Source organism: Diabrotica undecimpunctata, chromosome 3 (assembly GCF_040954645.1).
Source record: "Diabrotica undecimpunctata isolate CICGRU chromosome 3, icDiaUnde3, whole genome shotgun sequence".
Lineage (NCBI taxonomy): Eukaryota > Metazoa > Arthropoda > Insecta > Coleoptera > Chrysomelidae > Diabrotica > Diabrotica undecimpunctata.
Genome location: NC_092805.1, coordinates 156,044,139 through 156,067,131, shown reverse-complemented (window position 1 = coordinate 156,067,131; position 22,993 = coordinate 156,044,139). Strand labels below are relative to the sequence as shown.

Below are 22,993 nucleotides of genomic sequence, written 5' to 3'. Positions count from 1 at the left end.
AGTACAATTTCCATTTTAAAATTATTTTATAAGTTTTGCCTTAAAGATATGATGTTATACCTTTAATTTTTATTTGCAGGTATCCTCTCATGATCACCATACTCAAACGGTGCATCACCATCATCACCACCACCACCATAACAGCAGCAGCTCTGCGGCTATCGCCGCCGCCCCTCCTAAACAACATACTATTACCATTAATGATACGCCCTCGCCGGCAGTTTCCGTAATCACGATATCCGACAGCGAAGATGAAGTATCACCAGGCAAGAAATCTATACATACCACCACACAAACTCAGCCATTGGCACCGCCCCCGCCAGTTACCGCGGCACAAAGGAAAAACGTGATAAGTTGCGTTAGCGTACCAGATAGTGATAACGAAGAAAGACATTCTGCTAAGGTAAGTCTTAATACAACTAAGTGATAAGGTGATCTGAGTTTTTCTAACACAATTCTTTTTCAGGCTTCCACTCAGACTCACAATTACAATCCAGTTATCAAAAACGAACCATGCCAGAGCCAAAGTCAGAGCAGCCAAAATAGCAGTAGCAGCAGCGGCAGCAGTATCAATTACGCATCTCAGAAAAAGAGGATTCTGGCAAAAGCACAGTCTGAGTGCATGTTAAATGTACCCACGAAACAAGAACCTACAGACTATAACTATTTGCAACACTGTGGATCCGCTTGTAAGGAACCCACACAGGTATATACTATCACTAATATCTAGATTATTTGTCTTCGCTGAATTTAGCGAGCTCAGAGGTTCTCAAAGGTAGATTCAACCTTCACCAAAAGTTTCAATCAAATCGAAACAAGCTAAATAATACAAAAAGTATATTGTACAAAATTTAAGAGGTGCTTAATCACCTCGAGGTCAGTGCTAGTTAATTTAATACCAATATAAAAAATAGATGTGTTAATTAACAATAAAATAATGAAATAAAATACAAATCTTGCATTAAAGTGATTCTGTTGTCCAGCAGTCTTATCTTTGTTACTTCCTCAGGTCTATAGGAGATAAAGTGAGGTAGCTAATCAATATACTGCTGCCTACTATGGTGTATATGTTCTTGTAATTTCACCTAACTCTGTTGATTCAGTGCTGTAAGTAATATCTGCTAACACAAAGCTTCTGCCTTCATGGCAAGGCTAAAAAAGAATAATAATGACATAATGTCAGTATGTTTCATGAATGGAGTTAGAATAAAGGCCAAGGAAGAGAATATCCGAATTAGAGGACATTTTTTTAACTTAAATAAAAACAATAAATCTCGGTGTCTGTGAACCAGAGCTCCAAATGCAACTAGAAGTTACAGGTGGTAGTGTTTCGATTAAAACTAGCAGAATAAGGTTTTATGCTCGAGAGTTATTCAGAAGAAGACAATTAGCGAGTTTCCCGAACTATCAAGGCAACATTAGTGTACACCTACATTAGTGTTTAGAGCATCAAAACTGAGCAATGCAAGATAGGCAAAACCTATTTTCAAATGGAACCGGAAATGGCTGAAAATCAAGAGAGTTTTAGGTTTAGCGAGTTGTTGAGATAAGCTAGACTCAAAGTTATTCGATTTGTACCTAAATTCGAGAACTATAATGTTTTGGGGTGATGATTCTGATAAAAAGAACTGCTCGATTGGAGTTAATTACAGTCCAGATATATGGATTTAGTGCTGGAACCAATTGTAAAGTTCTGAAGAGATACTTTTGGTGATTATTTTTTATTTTTACATGATACCTTCACATACAAGCAGAGCAAATATTTTTTTTAAACATCAAAAGAGTCTTTTAAAATGACCCTCTTTGCATGCCATACCTTAATTGTGTTTAAAACTTATGAGATATGGAATTAGGAGGGCATTAACATCCTCATGGCAATACAGAAAAATGATAAAGGTAGCAATAGTGATTACAAAGTAAACAAAAATTATGTTACTTTTCCCACAATCTACCGAAAAACGGTACTTTGCAATAATAGCTACTTTTTCTTAATTTTCTGTCTTGAAATTTAAGTTTCAAATATGTTTTTATTTTTGTATATAAAATAATTTCAGAAATTCTTGTCTTTTATTTTCTAGCAATTTTTGTTGAAACAAATAATTATCGATTAAAAAAGTTTGGAGTGTGTAGGTATATCAAAACATATAGAGATGATAACAAATAGTTGTAATATTAATACTATTATTCCATTTGGTGTTTGTATTTACAATCATTTCTAACATATTTATGTTTTAGACCTATCAGTACGTTAGTACCTCCCAACATGACCAACCAACATACTCTACGAGCGATAAACGAGTCTCGTGGGCTCCCCCGGTGGCCCACAATACTTCGAGTCACTCTCGACGACATTCGGCAGTGCCCGTAGTAAACCTCCAAGAGTACGCCGTTACTGCGCAGCCGCACAATGATTATATCCAACCGCCCGCCGCTCATTCGACGAGAGATTCGCTGACTGTTGCCAGAGAGCAGCATCTGCTGGCTCCTGGCAAGAGTTGGGTACCGCCGCAGGCTATTCATCCAAGTTATAGGTAAGTACTTAATGCTTTTTATAATGTTTTTACAAATGTTTACAGTTTTTCTCATGTTTTATCGCCTTGGTTGTAACAACTAGTACAAACAAAAAAGATTAAAACATTACAAAATTCAAAAGCGACCAAGAAGTATATGTTAATATGATATTAATGTATAATATTAACAGTTGCTGAATCTACATACATATAACGATACTTTTTACAGTGCACACAAAATTATTAATGAAATTCTTGGTCACTTGTCCGTTTGTAAAGAAAAGTCAACAATCACCCCCCAAGGGTGTAAAAACGAACGAGGATGCAAAAATATAACCGACGTGGCACTGTTATATTATATTTTAATACCAAAAGAGTATATAAGAAGTCCATTTTTTATAGATGCCATAATAAGAACACGAAAGATATTAGAACTATGTTGGAAATATTTAATACATTTGGCAAGAGAATAGGAAATATTTGCAGCCAAGAAGAAATACAACCTAGTGACAATCTTCTAATATTTTTTCCTTCTTCATATTATTAGTAATATTGTTTAATGGTTTATATAAACACATTTCCCTTTTTTTTTTGGAAAAAGTTATATAAAAATATTCCAAGCATTGTGCACTGCTTTTTTATTTGTGTAGATGTGCGGGTGCTTCTATGTTTTATATTTTTGTAGCTTGAGTATTTTGCATGCTAACGTGTATAACAATGGAAAAAACACAATATATCTTCAAGTAGCTATCTTTTTTTATTACGGATGGATTTTTTGATGACCAGACGTAAAATATGTGATGGTAGTGTATCATTTAAAAGTTGTGAAACTGATTTAACATAACGTAACCAGTAGTTTATCTTTTTTCATAGGCATCAGGCAGGCATTCGACGTTGGCAATCGCTAAGCAATTGAAGTCTATCACTTTATGTCTCCATTTAGAAATACAGCCAATACTTCAATACCGTTTACTTTCATGTTCTAATCGTTGATAGTGCACAGGAATCTAAAAGATCGGATAGTGGAAGCCTATAAGTAATACGATAAGCAATTGGTTTTAAAAAGCCCATTTATGGTCAGCTCCCACCCTATGCAACTCCCGGAAGACTTCAATCACCGCATCAACCGTGCTCCTGTTCTTGTACCGTTTGGTTGTCAGTCCACTTGACTCCTCAATGAGCTCAACGCTTTATTGAATTCGTCGATTCGTCGGTGGTAAAAGGTACAACTCGTTCAGCTTCGGCTTTCCACTGCATTTAATGTCAGTCAGTCAGACAGCTGGGAGCAGCTTTAGGGTAATCTGAAGCTTCTTGTCCAGTGGAATCTCATATAGAGGGTACGCCTTAATCGGGTTTATGAGGATTTTGTACCCCTGAATTCATATGTCCTCACCCAGCTAGTCACAGTGTCTCTGCTCGGCACGAATCTTCCTGTTGAGTTCCTTCTTGCCAGCATTGTCTACCATGACCATTCGTCTCTTTCTCTTGCCCTCGTAGAATATCATATAGAGGGTACGCCTTAATCGGGTTTATGAGGATTTTGTACCCCTGAAGTCATATGTCCTCACCCAGCTAGTCACAGTGTCTCTGCTCGGCACGAATCTTCCTGTTGAGTTCCTTCTTGCCAGCATTGTCTACCATGACCATTCGTCTCTTTCTCTTGCCCTCGTAGAATATCTTCTGACGGCAATGCATTTCTTCCTCTTACTGGCGATTTGGTCGTTCTACCAATAAGACATTTTTCTTATTTCATCTAAACTGTTTGTACTGCTCCTCATAGTTTCTCTTTGATGGCGGTTGGTATCTTCCCCTCTCTATCATAATATACCCTCTCTATCTCTAGAGTTCCTATCCATTCCATAAATATTTGTCCAAGAGCTTTTTTTACCAGCGACCCCTACTCGGCCGCTAGTTGATGTTCCCCAGCACAAATACTCGTTTCCCAATAATCTTACCTTATTCATGATCTTATCCAGTCTACTTTCACAATTCTCCCTTGTACAATTCGGTGAAATGTACATATGCCCTCAGTCGTCTGTTCAGTATTCGCACACCGACAGCGCCCGACGTATCCACGAATTTTTCACTACAGTGGATTGGCATGGGATTTGGCTCTCCCGCTTTTATGATGTCAATCTTCCTTTCGGCCTTGGAGATAACTGCAAGATCGTGAGCTAACTTAGCCGTCTCTACATATGTTTGCTGCACTCTTAAAACACGCTCCCTTTTGCCGCCCAGTAACCTCCCATGAAACTTTACCTCTCTCTCGCTATTCTGATAATTTACTTGAACTTCAGGCACTAGTATCCACAATATTTTTAACCGCTGTTCACAATAATGCGCAAGTGATATCAGCTTTATTTATTGTTTGTTTTTATAAGACTGAAAGTTGTATTTTTCCATTGTAATATATTTTTAATATCTAGCAATCAATTTCCATCTGTATGTACTATAACAAAATTAATGTAGTTTATTTATGGAAAGAGTCTTTAAAATTCCTGGCATATGAAAACCATTTTTATGTACTTTGTGTTTTATTAATACAAGCTAAGGAATTTTAAATTTACAATAAAAAAAAATGCAGTAGAATAGCTTTGATTATTTGGGAACTTAATACATTAATAAATTTGGGAAGATATAAGCTTACTTAAAAATAGTAGGATAAAGTAGATTAGTTGTATAGTTAATTATTAGTTTTTTCTTTAATTGCTGCTCTCATCACTTTCACACCTTAAAGGCTTCATAAAGCCTTTTCTAGCTCCCAGTATCCGTCTAATCTACGACATATTCTCTTGATTTTCTGTGTAACACACTTTGGTTTGCAAGCATCGAAATTAAACGTCGAATTAAAGTCTAGTGATTATGTTATGTATAATGCTGTATACAGGTAATACGTAACCATAAACATGACAGAATACTGAAATATTACTTAAAAAATTTCAAACGAAAATACAGTGAACTGTGGACCACGTGCAATCACATTGCAAGCAATTTAAGTCTCGCAAGTGCTTCTAAAATTTGAATATATATATATATACAAGGATTTCCACAGTTTTCACTGTATTCCTTCACTCAACCGTTTTCTCCAATTTTTCCTGTTTAGCCAGTCCCCTTCCTGTAGGTTTCTTCTACTCATTGCTTCGTCCACCTCATCTCTGAAAGATCTTCGGGGTCTGCCTCTCTTTCTTCTTCCTATCGGGCTCCACTCTGTTATTCTATTTATCCACCGATTTTGGTCTGCTCTTCTGACATGTCCGTACCATGTTAATCTCTTCTGTTCGATGTAGTCTATTATGTCGAAGTTCATTCCCATTCTCCTCTTAATCTCCATGTTATTTATTCTGTCTCTTCTTGTTACTCTGCAGCTTCTCCTTAGGAATTCCATCTCTGTTGCTCTTATTTTGTTTTTGGTTTTCTTATTTATTGTCCAATTTTCACACCCATAAGTGAGGATACTTCTTGTCATGGTATTATATATTTTTTTCTTTGTTTTTATGCTGATGTTCTTATCCCATAGTACCGGGTTCAATTTTCGTATGCAGTCTCTTGTTTGTCCTAGTCTATTTTTTATCTCTTCCTCCGTTGTTCCTTTGTTTGATATTATGAAACCTAAATACTTATACTTGTCTGTTCCTTTGATTTGTTTACCTTCGTCTATTTCCAGCTGTTTTATTTCTGTATTCTCCGTTGTTAGGTATTCAGTTTTCTTTAGGTTTATTTCCATCCCATTCTTTGTATATTCCTGCTCCAGTTTTCTCATCATAAAACTGAGGTCATCCTCGTCTTGTGCGATCACTATTTGGTCGTCGGCAAAACTTAGCGTATATAGATATTCGTTCCTTACTGGTATACCCATTCCTTCGCACTTTCTTTTCCATGGTTTCAGGGTTTTTTCCAGGAATATTTTGAACAGGGTGGGGGATGTGGAGCAACCCTGTAGTAGTCCCTTTGTCGTCTTAAATGGCCTGCATATTCTATTGCCCGTTTTGATAGCTACTTCGTTATTCTTGTAGAGTGCTTTTACCGCGTTTATTAATCTTCGTGGAACTTCGATGTCTTCCATTGCTTCCCATAGCTTGGTTCTAGGTATTGAGTCATATGCCTTCTTAAGATCATATTCAAAATTTGAATAGTATGCTGCAAATTAACAATTACTCGATGCTTCGAGTCCCACATATGTTCCAGTATCCTATCAAGGCAACAATTTGATTTCAGAGTGCTCAAAGAAGTTCGTTCTGGCTGTCGCAATGTGTAGGGGAGCATGATCCTGCTCAATAGTCATATTTGATAGTGTCTGCAGATACTTTTACTAAAATTAGAGATTAGCATCATAAAAAGTGGCGAACTCTTCTTTCACCACGTATTCTGGTTCAGGCATAAATTCAGACATCGCCAAACAAAACCTAGCATTGTAAAGATACATTGTTATCAGGGCTTATAATCGGTGACCTTTCCTCTTTAAATGCTGCAGATAGTATCAAAGGCGGTGCGGGAGAGGATGTAAACGTAGCCTCGTATCGTTACCTTGAGCCTAGAATCATCCGTGGTTAAGCGGAACGATAAGAGGCCACGTTTGCTTTTATTTCTGCACTGCCTTTTGATAATATCTGCCGCAGCTGCAGATGAAATGTCCGGAGTAAACAATTTCAGAACATGACATACAAACCCCGATAAAAATTTACCTATACAATACACCTGCCGTGAAAGCCCTTGCTATAACCTAGATGGGGCACTACAGGTTATTCAAATACATTTCTTGTCCCACGACTTGGACGATTTGGTCATTGCTCAACGGTTAGAGGAAACATCCAGTCCACCGCAATGAAAAAGAATAAAACTGTTGGTGGAAAACTGTTTATATTCCAATCGATCTTGCATGTTCTTCGTATCACTTGTTCGCATTGAATATTTCACGAAGAAACAGTCTCTTAAATCCTTTTGGTCGGTGTGGTTCTGTACATATAACTATTGATTTTTGATCCTCCGAAAGGCGATCTGGATAAAATCGTATTGGGCATATGGTAAACTTCTTTGTAGTATATTCTCAAATTATCGGCAAGAAAGTCCAACCTCTATTTTATCCTTTGCTTGTTCCTCGCTTTTGGGCTAATTGCTATATTAAAAATATATTTTTTAATACAATATGCTAGTGACAAAAACCTGCGCTTATTATACATCTCTTAAAAAAACCGTGTTGCTTGATATTGTGCATATTCTCCAATCCATTGTGTAGTATATGTTGCTGAATGAGCATTGTTCTATTACATACACATTTGTTATTTTGGTCAAGTTGTATTAAGAGTCGAATTAAAAAATATCAAAAAAGAATGACGGAATTCGGTTTCGCTAAGTAGAAATCGTTTGATTTCTCTTTTTGAAATATCAAAAATCTTTAACCTATTTGTTATAATAACTGGTATCCAATGCATGCGTAAATTTGAATACGTAATTGTAGACACAGCCAGGCGCACCTATCTCCACAACCATTAGCGGCTGCCCCGAGGCTTTCGCCTCAACATCCATTGGCAGCAGCGGCTGGCCAACCGCTCTACCACCAAACCGAACTATACCGACGACCTGTCTACGTCACTACTACGCAACCCGCATATCTGCCTGCTACTCATCAGGTGGCGCCGGCGGGGTAAGTATTAGTTTTGTAGATGTAGATTGTAGGAATGGGTTAGTTGTAGGGAAATAATTTCTGCTAACAAAAAACGCGATTCACTCTTTTTACTCGGGCCTTATAAGCATTATAGCAACTGAAAAATTACCCGAAAGAAATAATCGTTCAGCGGAACTATATAAGGATAGCGTCAAGATGCAATGATGGCTTTACAACAACTTATAAAAGAAATATGGAGGTAGAAATCGCACCATAGTTATTGAAATATTGGAGTAGGCTCTGCACAACACACAAAAGAGGAGAAATCTTCGAAGGTTCTATCCATAGACGAATTATGCTTGTAAATGCATTTTATAAAATATTTGCCACTATATCGCCGTATAACACGCCGTATACCGCAAAATATAGAAATAATAATGGGAAATATCGTGCTGGTTTCATAGTAAATCGACAAATTATCAGATTTCTATTCTGAAACAAACACTGAGGATTATTGCATAGATATTCACTACCTATTTATAGAATACAAGACAGCTTCATCATCATCAGCCCATGGTCGTCCACTGTCGAACATAGGCCTTCTCGAAAAACTTCCATTCAGATCTATCTTGCGCGGTTGGAATCCATGCAATCCGCGGTTGTATATCCCCTCTTTACGTCGTCAGTCCATCTCGTGGGTGGTCTTCTTGGGTTTCATCTATCCGTTCTCGGTCTCCACTCTAAGATTTTTTTGGTCTATCTATTATCTTTCACTCTAGCGATGTGTCTTGCCCACTTCCATTTAAGGTGGAATACAGACACAAGGCAGCCTACGATATTTACCACTTACAGGAATACCAAATCAGTTGGTAATTTTAACAAAACTACTACTTTTGAAAAAGTTGAGGAGCAAAGGTGAATCCAGGTGAATTGTCTAAAACAATTTAGCCTATCCTTTTAAAACAAAGAGCTGTGCCCGGACTACCATCTCTCATTATATTAAAAAATAGTGTAATTGTATGTAAAAAAAGTAAAATAGTGTAATAATTGGATATTCTGATGATATCGATATTGTAGGGAGAATGCCACAAAAATAGGCCAAATCATAAACATCAATAAAACGAAATATATGCAATAAGCATGCAACTAGGAATCCTACGGCCACTCCTTATATACAGGGTTTTAACGACTAGGAGATGATATTTTGGGCTCAATCCCCTTTCCAAATCTTCAAATCTTATATACTAAAAGGCTAAGCCCTTTTCTTGTGCGCAATACTCCTCCTAAACGGTGATAGATAGGAGAATAATTTTTTCGAATAATTAAACAGATTGTTGAGTAGATTCCCCCTAAGGTTTAAAATAAAAAAAAATCGAACCGGTTTAAAAATGGCGGCCATAAAATGAATTTTTCCTATAGTAAAGTATAGGAATTTTACAGGTTTCTACTAGTTAAATGAATTAATAAATATTTTGTACTTGAAATTCGAAGTTGGTTTTTTTATTTGCAATTTGGTTAGTTTAGTTTAGGTTAGGTTAGGTTAGGCTGGGATATCTTACCGGAAGTAAATACTTCCGGTTTCATAATTCTGAATTCAATCAGTAAGTATAAGAAAAAAGTAGACGCGGGTATATTTTAAAAATACATTGAAAATTAGGACTTTAAATTTTGAAGAATGAAACCTGTAAAATTCCTATACTTTACTATAGGAAAAATTCATTTTATGGCCGCCATTTTTAAACCGGTTCGAATTTTTTAAATTTTAAACCTTAGGGGGAATCTACTCAACAATCTATGTAATTATTCGAAAAAATTATTCTCCTATCTATCACCGTTTAGGAGGAGTATTGCGCACAAGAAAAGGGCTTTCATTTACACCAGGTGACGGAAACGATGGATCGTTAGACTCCGCCCCTCTTAAATATCAGCAAAACTTACATCAAAACTCGATGTCGATTTGGTCCGCTAGTATATCGTAAAATACAAAGGTGAAACTCTACAAAAAAATAATACGCCCATAAAAAGTAATGAGAACATCTTAAGATGTTTCGAGAGGAAAGTACTGAGGAAAATTTATGGAGCGTTGAGTGGCAATGGTCTATGGAGAAGACGATACGACTTCGAACTGTACAAAATATACCAGATAGTCACACAAATGGGCCAGAATGCGAAACAAAATGATCCAGTAAGAAAAACATTCCTTGATAAACCTATTGGCAAGAGGAAGATCCAGTACAGGATGCCTTAATAACATCAATCAAGACACGAGACACAAGTACGCACATTAATAGAACGTCAGACACATCTAAAATAATTATACATGATACATATACAACACACAATACATAAACATATAATACATAAACACATAATAATCAGAATTTGGTTTCATCCGGAGGGTAAAAACACTACTCTCAATTTCAACTAAAAGCATGGCTATTTGTCTACAAGATCGAGGCCAAAGTAAGTTACTCGTCAGTTTGGAAAACAATAACCGCTAAACAACTTATTGGTGATAATAACAGTTCACTGTTTTAAAATAATCTCTTTGGAGTTGAAATTTAAACTTCAAATAACAATAAATTATAAAATATAATTTTCATTACAATCATTAATCCCATATACGAGTCCCTTGCCATATCAGTTGGTCCAACGTTAGATTGATAAGAAAATTAAATTTTAGAGAACAAAAATAAAAGCGCAGCGTAAATTTTAGAAGTTTGAATGCATCGAACATTTTTGAATTTCATAATTATAGAAAATATTTTATAACGTAATGAAAATTATTGATTAAACATGTAGCATTTGTAAATTCCTTGGTATATATTGAAATCCCCTCGTATATGTATTAAAACACCAAAGTATTTCAATTCTTCTTTGCGTCGCCGAGTTGATATAAACCATTTTAAAGTTTTTTATATTTCACAGATGGGTATTTCCTCGGTATTCTTTGATCGTTAAACCGCTCGATATATGCGTTTCAAATAAACATCCATTTAGATCGCTGAGAAGGTTTTGCTGGAAAGATAATTGCGACACTCGCGCTGAGGCGTTGTCAAGAGCGCTTGACTTCAGCGTTAGTCCAAATTTTACGTCAAATTTGTAATGTTTCTTATTTTTCCTCCCCTTTTCATGAAAAATATGTAGTGTATTGTGGTAGTTAATGGTTTAGTTACAGTTTTAAGTGAGGTTTTAAAAGATATCCACATGTTCCAGTTTCCTGTTTTTTAAGAAGCCCAGTTTAAAGTTTGTATCTAGTGGCCCAATTTCAATCTCAAATTTGTATGTCCCTAAGAAGCTGTTTCAGAATAACTTTTCATAGTATGGAGATGAATTTGTTCGTATGGTATAAAATGTAAGCCCAGTTTTACCCCCAGAAATCCAGTTAAGTCTACTTTCCACCCCCAAAAGTAATTTAGTGAAAATCAAGGTAACTTTTGTGTTTAAAGTTTAGAGGAAAAATAAACATTTTTATTGATAATTGCTTTCATCATTTAAAAAGATAATTTTTTATTTGTGATAATTTATTTCTGCCTTAAATTATAGCCCAGTAACAATTGTAAGTTCTTGTAGTATCTTCAACTCCTAGAGTTTGTAAACGGATAGGATATAGTAAATGTTTCTCTTTGTTATTTTTGTATTTACTTTTGTGACTATTAATATAGTATTTTTGTATTGTCTATTTTTGTAACTGTTTTTGGTGAGACAACAATAAATGTTCAATTTTTTTTTCCTAAACCATTTTGTTTATTTCTCTTAACTAACTCTCTAACCCCTTTTTCGAGTTTCATTTAAAAAGATATATTTTGCATTTCTAATAATTATTTCAATAGTTACAACCAGTTGTTGTAATCTTATAATTTGGCACCTCGAAGTGGCGTCCTTATTTCAAATAGCTAGAGGTCCTTCTTGTGTTTTGTTTGTCCATTTGTTAAAGGAGATTCATGTAAGTACCTTTGTTTCATTTTTGTAGTTTCCCCAATCCAACCCCCTTGCCATTGACTTATCCACGACCCAGCTACTCCAAATAAATCCTGAGAGGCGTTCGTATAAGTTTCGTGTATTTTGCTTGCCCTATCTTCACCCCAATAATTTTTGTCCCCAATTAGTTAGAGTTACATACCCTTTATTTTTAATGACATCCACAATTCTTCGAGGCATAGTTTTTGCCAAGTTCTGACAAAATTCGAATGTAAACGAATCCCATATTTTTTGCAATTTTTCCTTCAATTCGTTGACGGAAATGGCAGGATGTTTTCTCAAAGCTTTTTTCATTTCGCGCCACAAAGTCTCTATCGGGGACAAGTCGGGACTGTTAGAAACTCATTCCAGAACTGGTATGCCATGGTCTTCAATCCATTTTAAACTCTTTTTTGAGGTATGACAACCTGCGCCGTTCTGTTGGAAGACAAAATAGTGTTCCATAATCGGTAAAAGAGATTCTTCTAAAATATTCAAATATTTGTACGTGTTTACAATCTCATCGATAAAATCTAACTTTCTCACACCTTTAGACGACATGCTGCCCAGATCATGACAGATTTAGGAAATTTGACGTTTCTCTTCAGACAGTCGGGATGGAAAGTTTCATTTTTCCTGCGAATGACGCGACTCCTACTGTCTCCAACACGCACTTTAAATCTCTACTCATCACTCCATTGTATTGAATCCCATTGCGATTGAGTCCAATTTTTATACTCTTTTGGCCATCTTAGTCTATTTTTGTTTTGTTGTAATGTTAAAAGTGGCTTTTCCTTAGTCTAAAATAAATTGAAATTTATTAAAAACAATTCGTACTAATTTTTTACTAACAAACTATAAAACTTACTTTGTATTACCAAATCCTAATTTGTGAGCCTCTCGGTGACATGTTGATCTAGAAACGTGTCTTTTAATAACACCACTCCATAAAATGCTTAACTCCATATAATTTGCTCGTCGATTTTTCACTATAATGCGTCTTAATGCCCTTCGATCTGCTTCGGTTATTTTACTCCTATTTCTAGTTTTTTTGACGACCGAACCTGTAGTTTTGTATCTTCTGAGTATATTTCTTACACTATAGCGTGACAATTGCAACATATTCGCGATTTCCGAATTGGATTTTCCAGAATTCTTCTTCTTCCTATGCCGTCCCCATTAACGGAGGTTGGCGACCACATTTTTAAAGGCTTCTCTATCTTTTGCAACGTGGAATAATTCGTCTACAGTCATGTTTGTCCAGTCTCGAATATTTCGCAGCCATGACTTTCTACCTATTCCCTTTTTGCCATCGACTCTACCCTGCATGATGACCTGCAGAAGACTATATTTATTATTTCTTAGTATGTGTCCAAGGTATGCAGTCTTGCGTACTTTTATCGTTCTCAACAATTTTTTGTCTCGACCCATTCTTCTCAGCACTTCCTCATTGGTGACCCTGGCAGTCCATGGGATTCTCAACATTCTCCGGTATATCCAAAGTTCAAAGGCTTCAATCTTTTTAACTATTTGCGCTTTTAGTGTCCATGTTTCTACTCCGTACAATAGTTGCGACCAGACGTAACATTCAACAAACCTCAGTCTCAGCGCAATATTCAGATTTTTGTCACAGAACAATTGTTTGAATTTTAAGAACGCTGCCCTTGCCATTTCTATTCGTACCCGGATCTCTTGGTCTGGATCTAATTCTGTGTTGATGTAAGCTCCCAGATATTTATATTTTGTCACTCTCTCTATTTGCTGTCCACCAAGAGTTAGTTGTTCATTATTTATTGGACTCCTTGATACTATCATAAATTTGGTCTTATCTGTGTTGATGTCAAGTCCCATTTGAATGCATTCACTATTTATTGCATCTAGTAAAGTTTGTAGATCTTCTATACTCTCAGCCATAATTACCGTGTCATCTGCAAATCTCATGGTGTTTATGATTTCTCCACCAATTCTTATTCCCTCTTTTCTTTCCCATAAGGCTTTTCTGAATGACCTGTGAGTACACGTTGAAAAGCGTCGGAGACAAGACGCATCCTTGCCTAACCCCTCTCGCAATCGGTATATTATTTGTTTCTATATCGTTCACCTTTACTACTGCTTTCTGGTTCCAGTATATAGCCTTAATAAACTCAATGTCTTTTTTGTCTAAATTGATGTTTTTTAATTCATTTATTAACTTCATATGCTGCACTCGGTCAAAGGCCTTCCTAAAGTCTATGAAGCATACATATGCACTCTTGTTATATTCCCGACATTTCTGCAAGAGTACCGTCAACGCAAATAATGCCTCTCTTGTACCCATGCCTCCTCTGAAGCCAAACTGAGTTTCATCTATCTGCTCCTCACATTTCTTATAAATTCGGTTTTGAACAATTTTCAAGAGAATCTTTAAAGGGTGGCACATTAGGCTTATCAATCTATAGTCATTACATGATTTGGGATTGTTGTTTTTTGGTAGAGGTAAAAATATCGATTTAAGCCATTCTTCCGGGATGTTGCCCTCTACATATATGTGGTTGAGAATTCGGGTGAGTCTCTTTATATTACCGTCATCTAAGGCTTTTAACAGTTCAACTGGAATTTGATCAGGACCCGGTGCTTTTCCTTGTTTTGCATTCTGTAGGGCATTCTTTACTTCTGAGGGTAAAATTTGTAGGTATTGTTTTTCTTCACCTATATCTTGTTCATTTTCTCTCTCGTCATGGAAAAGATGGATTATACATTGTTCCCATACTTCCTTTATTTTGCTCTCTTCAGTAAGTATTTCTCCATTATTATCTCTTGTTATGAGTGTTCTTCTTTGTCTGGTGTTGCCTGTAAGTTCTTTAATTTTTTTATGTAAGTTTGAGGTGTCATGTTTGTTGCTGAGTTCTTCCAATTCCTGGCATTTTTTGTTCATCCATTCCTCCTTAGCCTTTTTGATTTCATATTTGATTTTATTCTTGATGGTTTTATATTTATTTTCATCTTTATTTTTGTATTTTCTTTTTTCAGTTATTAGCTCAACTATTTCCGGTGTCATCCAGTCTTTTTTAGTTATTTTCTCTTCTTCGCCTAGGACCTCCTTTCCCGCTTTTAGTATGGCTTTTTTCATATCTGCCCATTCAACGCTTCCTTCAGTTAATTTATTTATCTCTGCGTTTAGTTGCTGTTGGCAGTTGTCGTCTTTTAGGTTTTTGATGTTAATTTTGGTGGTTTTAACTTTTTTCTCCGGTTTCCTGAGTTTAATGTTGACGTTTGCTAGTAATAGATTATGATCCGTATCTGCATCTGCGCTTGGATAGGTTTTTGCACTTTGTACTCCATTACGAAACCTTTTGTTAATCGTTATAAAATCTATAACTATATATAAAATCTATTTGGTTTAGAGAATTAAAAAATCTAATTATGATTGAACAAATTTTCTTTTCGATAACTTTAGCTCGACCTATTGTACAAGCCACAAATCGCAAAAAGCTTTACAATACTACAAAATACATTTGACATTAACTGACAATATTATTTTTTTGCTGTAATTTTTCCATAGCTACCTCTGAATTTAACGCAATTATGAAAAAATCAACTTATGCTGACTTACGTGAATGCATAGCCATGGTTTAGTGATTTTTTTATTGTTGAAAATAAATAAAAAACCATAAGGGTAATGTTTTTAAAAATTCCATATTAATTAATATGGGAACTTATAAAAACACGCAGAGTATAATTTGTTTATGGTAATCGATTTATTGCAAATTACATAGATGGGCCAACTGATATGGGAAGGGGACTTAAACGTCATATTTAAGATCATTTATAACCAAGATTTTTTGCATTTAGTTACACTGGTAATTACCAAATCTGGTTGTGGACAACTGTTAGTCTTTAATTTTTTCTTCTAAAGGTAGTGAAACAGATTTAGTTGATTTTATCAATTGTTCATTTTTGTTTTTTTCTGATTTAAATTCGTATATTGACAATAATACTTTATATTTAACAGCAAATACGCCGAAATAAATAAAATCGTTATCCGTGCAACAATTTTATCGTAATAATTTTTGAATTTAATCTATATTTGTAAAAAACACTAACTAATAAAAAATATATTCAACAGCCGCGCTCTTCCCCCGCCGCCAGCACACCATGCGAGTGCCAGGCCCGTGCTAGCAAGCCACGCTAGTCACCCGCTGCCAGCCCATCTGCAATTCCCGTCACATGCTCAGGTGACGGCCGCCTCCTACGGATTCGCCCCGCTTAGTCCCGCCAAAAGCCATCAATACCAACCGGCCAGTCTTTGGTTCGCCGAATAGATACGAAGGAATATAATACAAAAAAGAAACTATACGTTGACTGGATACTGCTCAAATTTCGGTCCAGTTTTTTATGAAATTGTATTTAGTTTTGGTTGTTATAAGATGCGGTGGTAAGTGCATTTAGAAGTGTACGAAATGGAGCTGTACTTTGGTAATTAACCGGAGATGTTTGTTAAATTTTGAGATATATACAAGAAGCGCATTGTGTGATTATGAACACAGTTTAATTCTACTACTCAACTAGTATGAAAATATTCACTACTAAAATTTTTTAAATATGCATTTATACGTAAAATACAGATTTATATTTAAAATATAAATTATAATAATACATTTGCGCTATTTTGTATATAGAATTATACCTCTTCGTAATGATTATCTGCCTAAAGGAGGGGGCGCCACTAAATGTACTTATTATCGGATCGAATGTTACTTGAATAGTGCCTATGTTTTAACCGTGTAATTTTTAAGTTTCTGTGTATTGTGTGTTAGAATTTTTTAATTGTTAAGAATTTTCCAACTTATTTTATATTGATTGTAATGGTATTTTGTTCCCTTGTATCAACAAGAGTCCATGTAACGCACGTTATGTCGGCTGTTGTCTTGACAAGGTCATAGTGTTGTATACGAAATTAGTTTGTGCAATTATCGGTCTGTTGTAAACGACGTTTTAGCTCTTTCAAAACGGTTACTTGCAACGGATCTATATCTCTAACGTTCCACATTTTCTCTTACATTATTTTAAACAAGGTATTCTTCTATCTTGCTACTAATACAAAAGGGTATTAATATGTGTTAACCTAAATATTTTACCTAAACAGTTTTATTATTTTTTTTTTCTTACGAACGTTTTTGGGGGATATTTTCCAGTGCACCTTTGTACATATTTATCTGTAGCACTTGGAAATGACCACTGATAACAATAAATATTTATTTATCACTTTCACATATATACATACTGCCTTCATATCAAAATGATTATTTAAGGTCCGCTCTGGCGAACTTAGCATTTTAATCATGATTAGTGTATAATGATTTAAAATATTAAATTTAATTTTTGTTCTATTAATTAATTAATTAACTAATTAATTATTATATCGTATTTTTTTAATTTTTAAAGAGCCTTTTTGTACGGCGGATAATCCAATCAAAATAATTATTCGTTCGCCGATGCAGTTGGCATTCCTGTATTTTTGTTTATTATAGTTATTAACTTTTTATTAGGATTATTTTCTTCTGGTTTGAAGATTGATTTATTAGTTCGAGCTTGTTTTAAAGCTTCAAATTTTCAAGTAGTAGCAACACCACGCAAAAGCTAGAGTTAAATAGGAAAATGGGGAGATAGAAACGTTTACTGGAGTGAAGTTGACAGAGTTTTATAACATCGTGGATTAGGTTTAATTGATGCATGGTGTAATTGATAAATGTTACACCAAAAGCTGTTAAATTAAACGGCATTAAAATACAAAAAGATACTATAGTGTATGAGTGACTATCACTTTGATCTCTGATTAATTAGATCGACCTATTGGACATACATTAATTTAGCAAAAGTGTTTAAAAAGATAAATCAAGAGGTGTTTAATTGATCAAGCTTTAGCTTACTTTTTTTATATGTAAGCGAAAAATGTTTAAAAACCCTTTAAGAAATGCCTTTTTTATCTGATTACTATCTATCTAACTATTTAGTAATAATTGTCGATACTTTGGCCACTTCCTCATCATATACACAGCATTACGTATTTGGAGGTATGCCAACAGTTGTATTAAACAAAAAATGTTTATAGAAACAACTGTTATGAGCCACAAAGGAATTTTTTTCCACATTTACAAAAAAAATCTTAGTATGAAAAAAAGGATCATCATCATCAGGCTAACATCGGTTGTAGATCTATATCATAAATGTTTATATATACGAATAATACAAAGAAATAAATAAATGTTATGGTGTAACATTTGCACGCGTTTCAGATTATTTTCTTTTGCTTTTCATGTTTTTAAGAATTAGGATTAGTTTTGTCTTTATACGTAGTTTTACTAGTCTTTATTATAGGTTAAAGAGCGGATGTCACTTCACGCCAGCAAAATAACGTTAGTTGGAATAAAAAACGAAGTCGCAATCGTTTGCTACTACTTGGTTTTCATAAATTGGTAATAGACAGTGTTTTGATATGATCGGGACCTGAAACTTCCATTCTAGGTCCTGTTTTTCTGTCTCTTAGCTTTTTGAAAGTCGCTTTTGGAATGTTTCCCGTTGCGATTTTTTATTCTAATCTTCACAAGAATAAAAACACTATATCTAGCTAGTCAATTTTTGCAATTGAGTATGTGTCAAAATAATTAGGGGGATATGAGAAAACACTTTGTTTTTTAAGGCTTAAGTCCAGCAGAATCCTTTATAGGCGTTTCAGAATTGCCTCGACAATTTTTTAATATAAATATTAATTTAGGTGTTTCTATCTAGATGTATAAGTGTCGAGGTTGTATCCGAAATGTTTCTAAAGGATCCGTTTTGGTCACAGCCATATACGACACTTTGGGGTTGGGTTTCAATTTAAAGTAAATAAAAGAATACTTAGTAGCGTTTAAATATTCAAGAAAATTCTAGTGTTTTAAAATGTTTGATGTGCCTGTAAATGTAATAATCTTTCATACACTCTATGTTTGACGTTATTTAATGAAAAAAACAACTATGCACTTAATGTCTCAGTGTTTTTAACAAGGGTATATAAGCGTCAATATAGTTGTGGAATATATAGTTGTGATATTTAATAAAACTATTGAAAATAATCATTTTTTATGTTATTTAGGGTAAGACCTTTTGTTGCCACTACTATTTGAATCATTAAGCAGAAGTCTTAGGTAAAGAGGAATTAAATATAAAGAAATAACACGTACATTATGTATTTTACGGCTACTTTATTTTTTATGCACTCTTTTTATTGGCGGTTTTTGATTTTATAAACCCTTAAGATAATTTTGGTAGCTTAAACTATCAGTAGACTCTAGTTCTATTCCTGGTATTAGGATAGAAACGTCTATTTGAACTTAAAAAATTGGTTCGGTATGCGATAATACAATTAACACTTTTGTCATTGCTGTTGTATTTTATCCATGTCGGCTTAATGGCTCAACAAGCTGTCAGATTCGCTTTGGTGTGAGATTCGCGTTGCTCATGATTTGAGCCATAACTCAGCGAGAAAATATTCAAACGCAACAGGATATATCAATATCTTGGTATAAATTCGAAATTGTACTCAACATAATAAAGTTAACACTTTTATCACTGCTGTTATATTTTATATATGTCGCTTGATGGCCCAACAGGCTGTTAGATTCGTATCCTGTGAGTAGTTTATGGTTTGAACCATACCACTCAACCAGAAAATTTTCAAACGCAACATGGTAAAGCTCAAAATGGATCCTGTGGCGTTGAATTAGAATTCGCCAGTGAATCGCGTCTGCCGAGTAGTACGGTGTAAGATAAGATCTCGTGGATCGGTGAAACTTAATTCATTGAGTCCAACCAGAAGACGTGAGGTGATAGAAAATAGAAACATACATATTTTATACATTTCTCTCAGGTTGTTTTTTTCCTTATAGAAAACAAACTATTGTTCGAGTATTGCAGATCGTCTAAAGAGGTCTTCAGGTGTCCTATGGCATATGTTTCCTGTTAAAATTTGTAATATTTACTATAAAAAATGCAAATGAAAAATATTGAGACACTACTTGTTAGAAGATTAGCTACATTTGTACGACTACCAGAATAGGGAGATCAATGTGTTAGATAGAGAAGTACCTTTTAGGTAAGTAAGAGCGAACGATATATGTTGACGTCACAATATAGCCGCCGCCAGTAATTCGCCCTTTTTAAATCTAAATTAATTTACAAAATATTTTTGTAGTTCAACTATTATCGGCTAGTCGGTGCCAGTAATTATGACTTAATATATCTGCAAACGTCATTGTTATTTTCTCTCTTGTTTTCTTCTTTGATGGACCAGTTCACACGTGACATAAAATGTGACATTTGACATAAAACGTGACGCAATATGTGACATTTGACATAATATGTGACATTTGACATAATATGTGACATTTGACAAGAAAAGTGGTACATATATCACGTTTTATGTCAAATGTCACGTTTTGTGCCAAATGTTGTGACATAATATGTGATATAAAACGTGACATAATATTTGTCACGTATGGACTCGTGCATTAAAGGCGTAAACAAGGGAAAAAATCACAAAGACGTTTGCAGACATATTAAGCTATAATTACTGGCTCCGACTAGCGGATAATACTTAAACTACAAAAATATTTTCTTAATTAACTTAAAAATGGCGAATTACTGGTGGCGGCCATAATGGAGCGATGCTTGTGACGTCAACATATAACGTTCTCTCTCTCTTACTTAATTAAAAGGTACTTCTCTCTCTAACACATTGATTCATCTATTCTGGTAGTCGTATAAACGTAGCTAATATACTCGTTTTAGTATGTCCTTCTATAAAACTACTTAAAGAATTCAAACAACTGCTTAATGTGGCATCAAATTAGGATAACCGTAAGTGGTTATTTCGTTTGTAGTTTAATATCTAAAGAACTTTTACCTTACAAATACAAGTCTTAAAAGCAATAAATCATTTTGTTCCTATTACATAATATGATCACTACTGATTGATGATCAAATTCTCTAACTCAATGTAGCAGTTATCAATCATCACGGTTGATCAAATGCTTTTAACATAATGTAGTAGTTCTAATCTTATATTTGCATTTGCATCAAAATTTTGCATTTATACCTATACGTCGTCTTCAAACGCCAAATTTATGCCTATGATATTATGGCATTTCATCAAACGTGATTGCTGCTTATGGCGCCGTTAGAAGCCGTTATAGACACTTTTTATGTGATTTCATTAACAGAAATTAAAATCATCGTTATGTTTTATCATTTTTTTGAATGTTTCGCCATTCCTTTTATTTACCTTTAAAATTTCTTTAACTAAGTGATATAAAAAAGTAGTTTTGACAGCAAAGAGTCTACTCTGCGTAACCCCATTGCCTACAAATGACGATTTGGAAATAGTTCGGTGTTCTAACAAAAACAAAAATTTTACAAAAGAATATCGAAAGATTGATAATTCGTCATAGATGTTTTCAATTAGTTTAGAAGGTATATCTTAAAAAACTTAGGCGATAGAATTAGAAATATATATGGTAGATGTAACAAATAATATTTTTGGATTGTGTAGAATAGTTTTTCGGATTACTAAATAATACAAATAATAATCAGGTGTTTTTTCGCTATATGTAGGTTTTCTCATTGGAAAATGCTCTAGCTTAAGGGGATTTTACCTTGCAAACGTGGGGTTTTTGGTGGTTCTCAAGAAATTAGAAACACTAAGTAAAGTATGTTGTAATTAATTGTATTTTAAATTCAGTTTAGATTTGTATGTAACTGTGCTACACGAAATTGTAGCAAGAAAAAAGTTTTCTCCGTCCTGTAATAGATTTACCTATACATAGGAGTTCTTCTGAACTACTAAACGTTTAAAAACGTTACAAAGTTACATTTTTCCAACATATTTATATATTAATTTCGGTGTTTTCGATGAGGTACCACCTCTATCGCGAACCTTAAAACAGTTTGCAAGGCAATATTATTTTTTGTATTGTATCCCTTGCTAGAGCATATAAATAAAATACGCTGTCCGGGTATATGCATGTTGGTGTACAGAATTTTCGATGTTCAGTTCCTCAGCACTTTAATTTTTAACTCCAATCAACAGATTTGTACATATTTTTTAACATTGTTGGTTCAAAGATCTTTTTTCTGTGATCGTCAAAATTTCTTTTGTACATATTTTCATTTTGGTTCGTAGATTCGGCAAAATCGACGGCGGACTTTGGTATGAGGCCTAGAGAGCTATTTGTATATTGAAGGAAGATAAGTGGTAAATAGTAAGAATTAGAGATAGGTAAAAATATCTTTTATCAAAACCTAAATTTGACAATTTTAATTAGGGTTTTTTTAGAATAATTTTTAGAAGAATTTTAGTATCTATCTTTTAAATTCAAACTGGTTCTAGTCGCTTATATTGGGGAGAGGAATTTTTTAGTTTGAGTACCTTCAATCACAAATCACAAAGCTAAAATATAAATTCAAATCTATCACGTATTTTTATCAAATATATCAAATAAAATAACAAGAAGAAGATCTATCTATAAGATTTTTACTAGAGATTGGCAGTAGAGTCTTACATAGTGACGTGTTGCCAAAATGGCCATCCTCGTCACTTGTCAGAAACTGACAGTTACTGTCAATAATTATTGATGCTGACATACATTAATTTAGTTTTTGTAACCCTACAATAAAATCATTTTTGTAAAATGAAGTAAATTATTCTTTTTGAAACGGGCCCTAAAAGTACCTAATTAGTACCTAACACCTATCATCTAGTGTGCTCAGAAGACCAATATCGTATAAGTTGGCAATACAGGCAACTTTTCATTTAAAATACATAATCATGTGATTGCTACCGAACTCAGTGTGCAAACAGCTAAAGACACAGTGAAATACGAAACATTTGATAAACTGGGAGATA

At 34.4% G+C, this 22,993-nt stretch overlaps 1 protein-coding gene across 3 annotated transcripts in view; it reads left to right on the top strand.

The window, feature by feature from the left end:
- The window catches only part of Hipk (Homeodomain interacting protein kinase), a 202,960-nt gene that overhangs the window by 158,422 nt on the left and 21,545 nt on the right, over positions 1–22,993 (top strand). For 2 of the 3 annotated variants that reach the window (XM_072527266.1, XM_072527265.1), the window contains exons 13-17: positions 80–403; positions 467–706; positions 2,236–2,531; positions 7,966–8,151; positions 16,178–22,993. The exon at positions 16,178–22,993 is cut by the window's right edge and continues 21,545 nt beyond it. In XM_072527266.1, coding sequence (XP_072383367.1) covers positions 80–403; positions 467–706; positions 2,236–2,531; positions 7,966–8,151; positions 16,178–16,373 — 1,242 coding nt within the window. In that variant the 3' untranslated portion in view covers positions 16,374–22,993. The remainder of the gene's footprint in view (positions 1–79; positions 404–466; positions 707–2,235; positions 2,532–7,965; positions 8,152–16,177) is intronic. The other variant, XM_072527267.1, reaches the window with a different exon arrangement.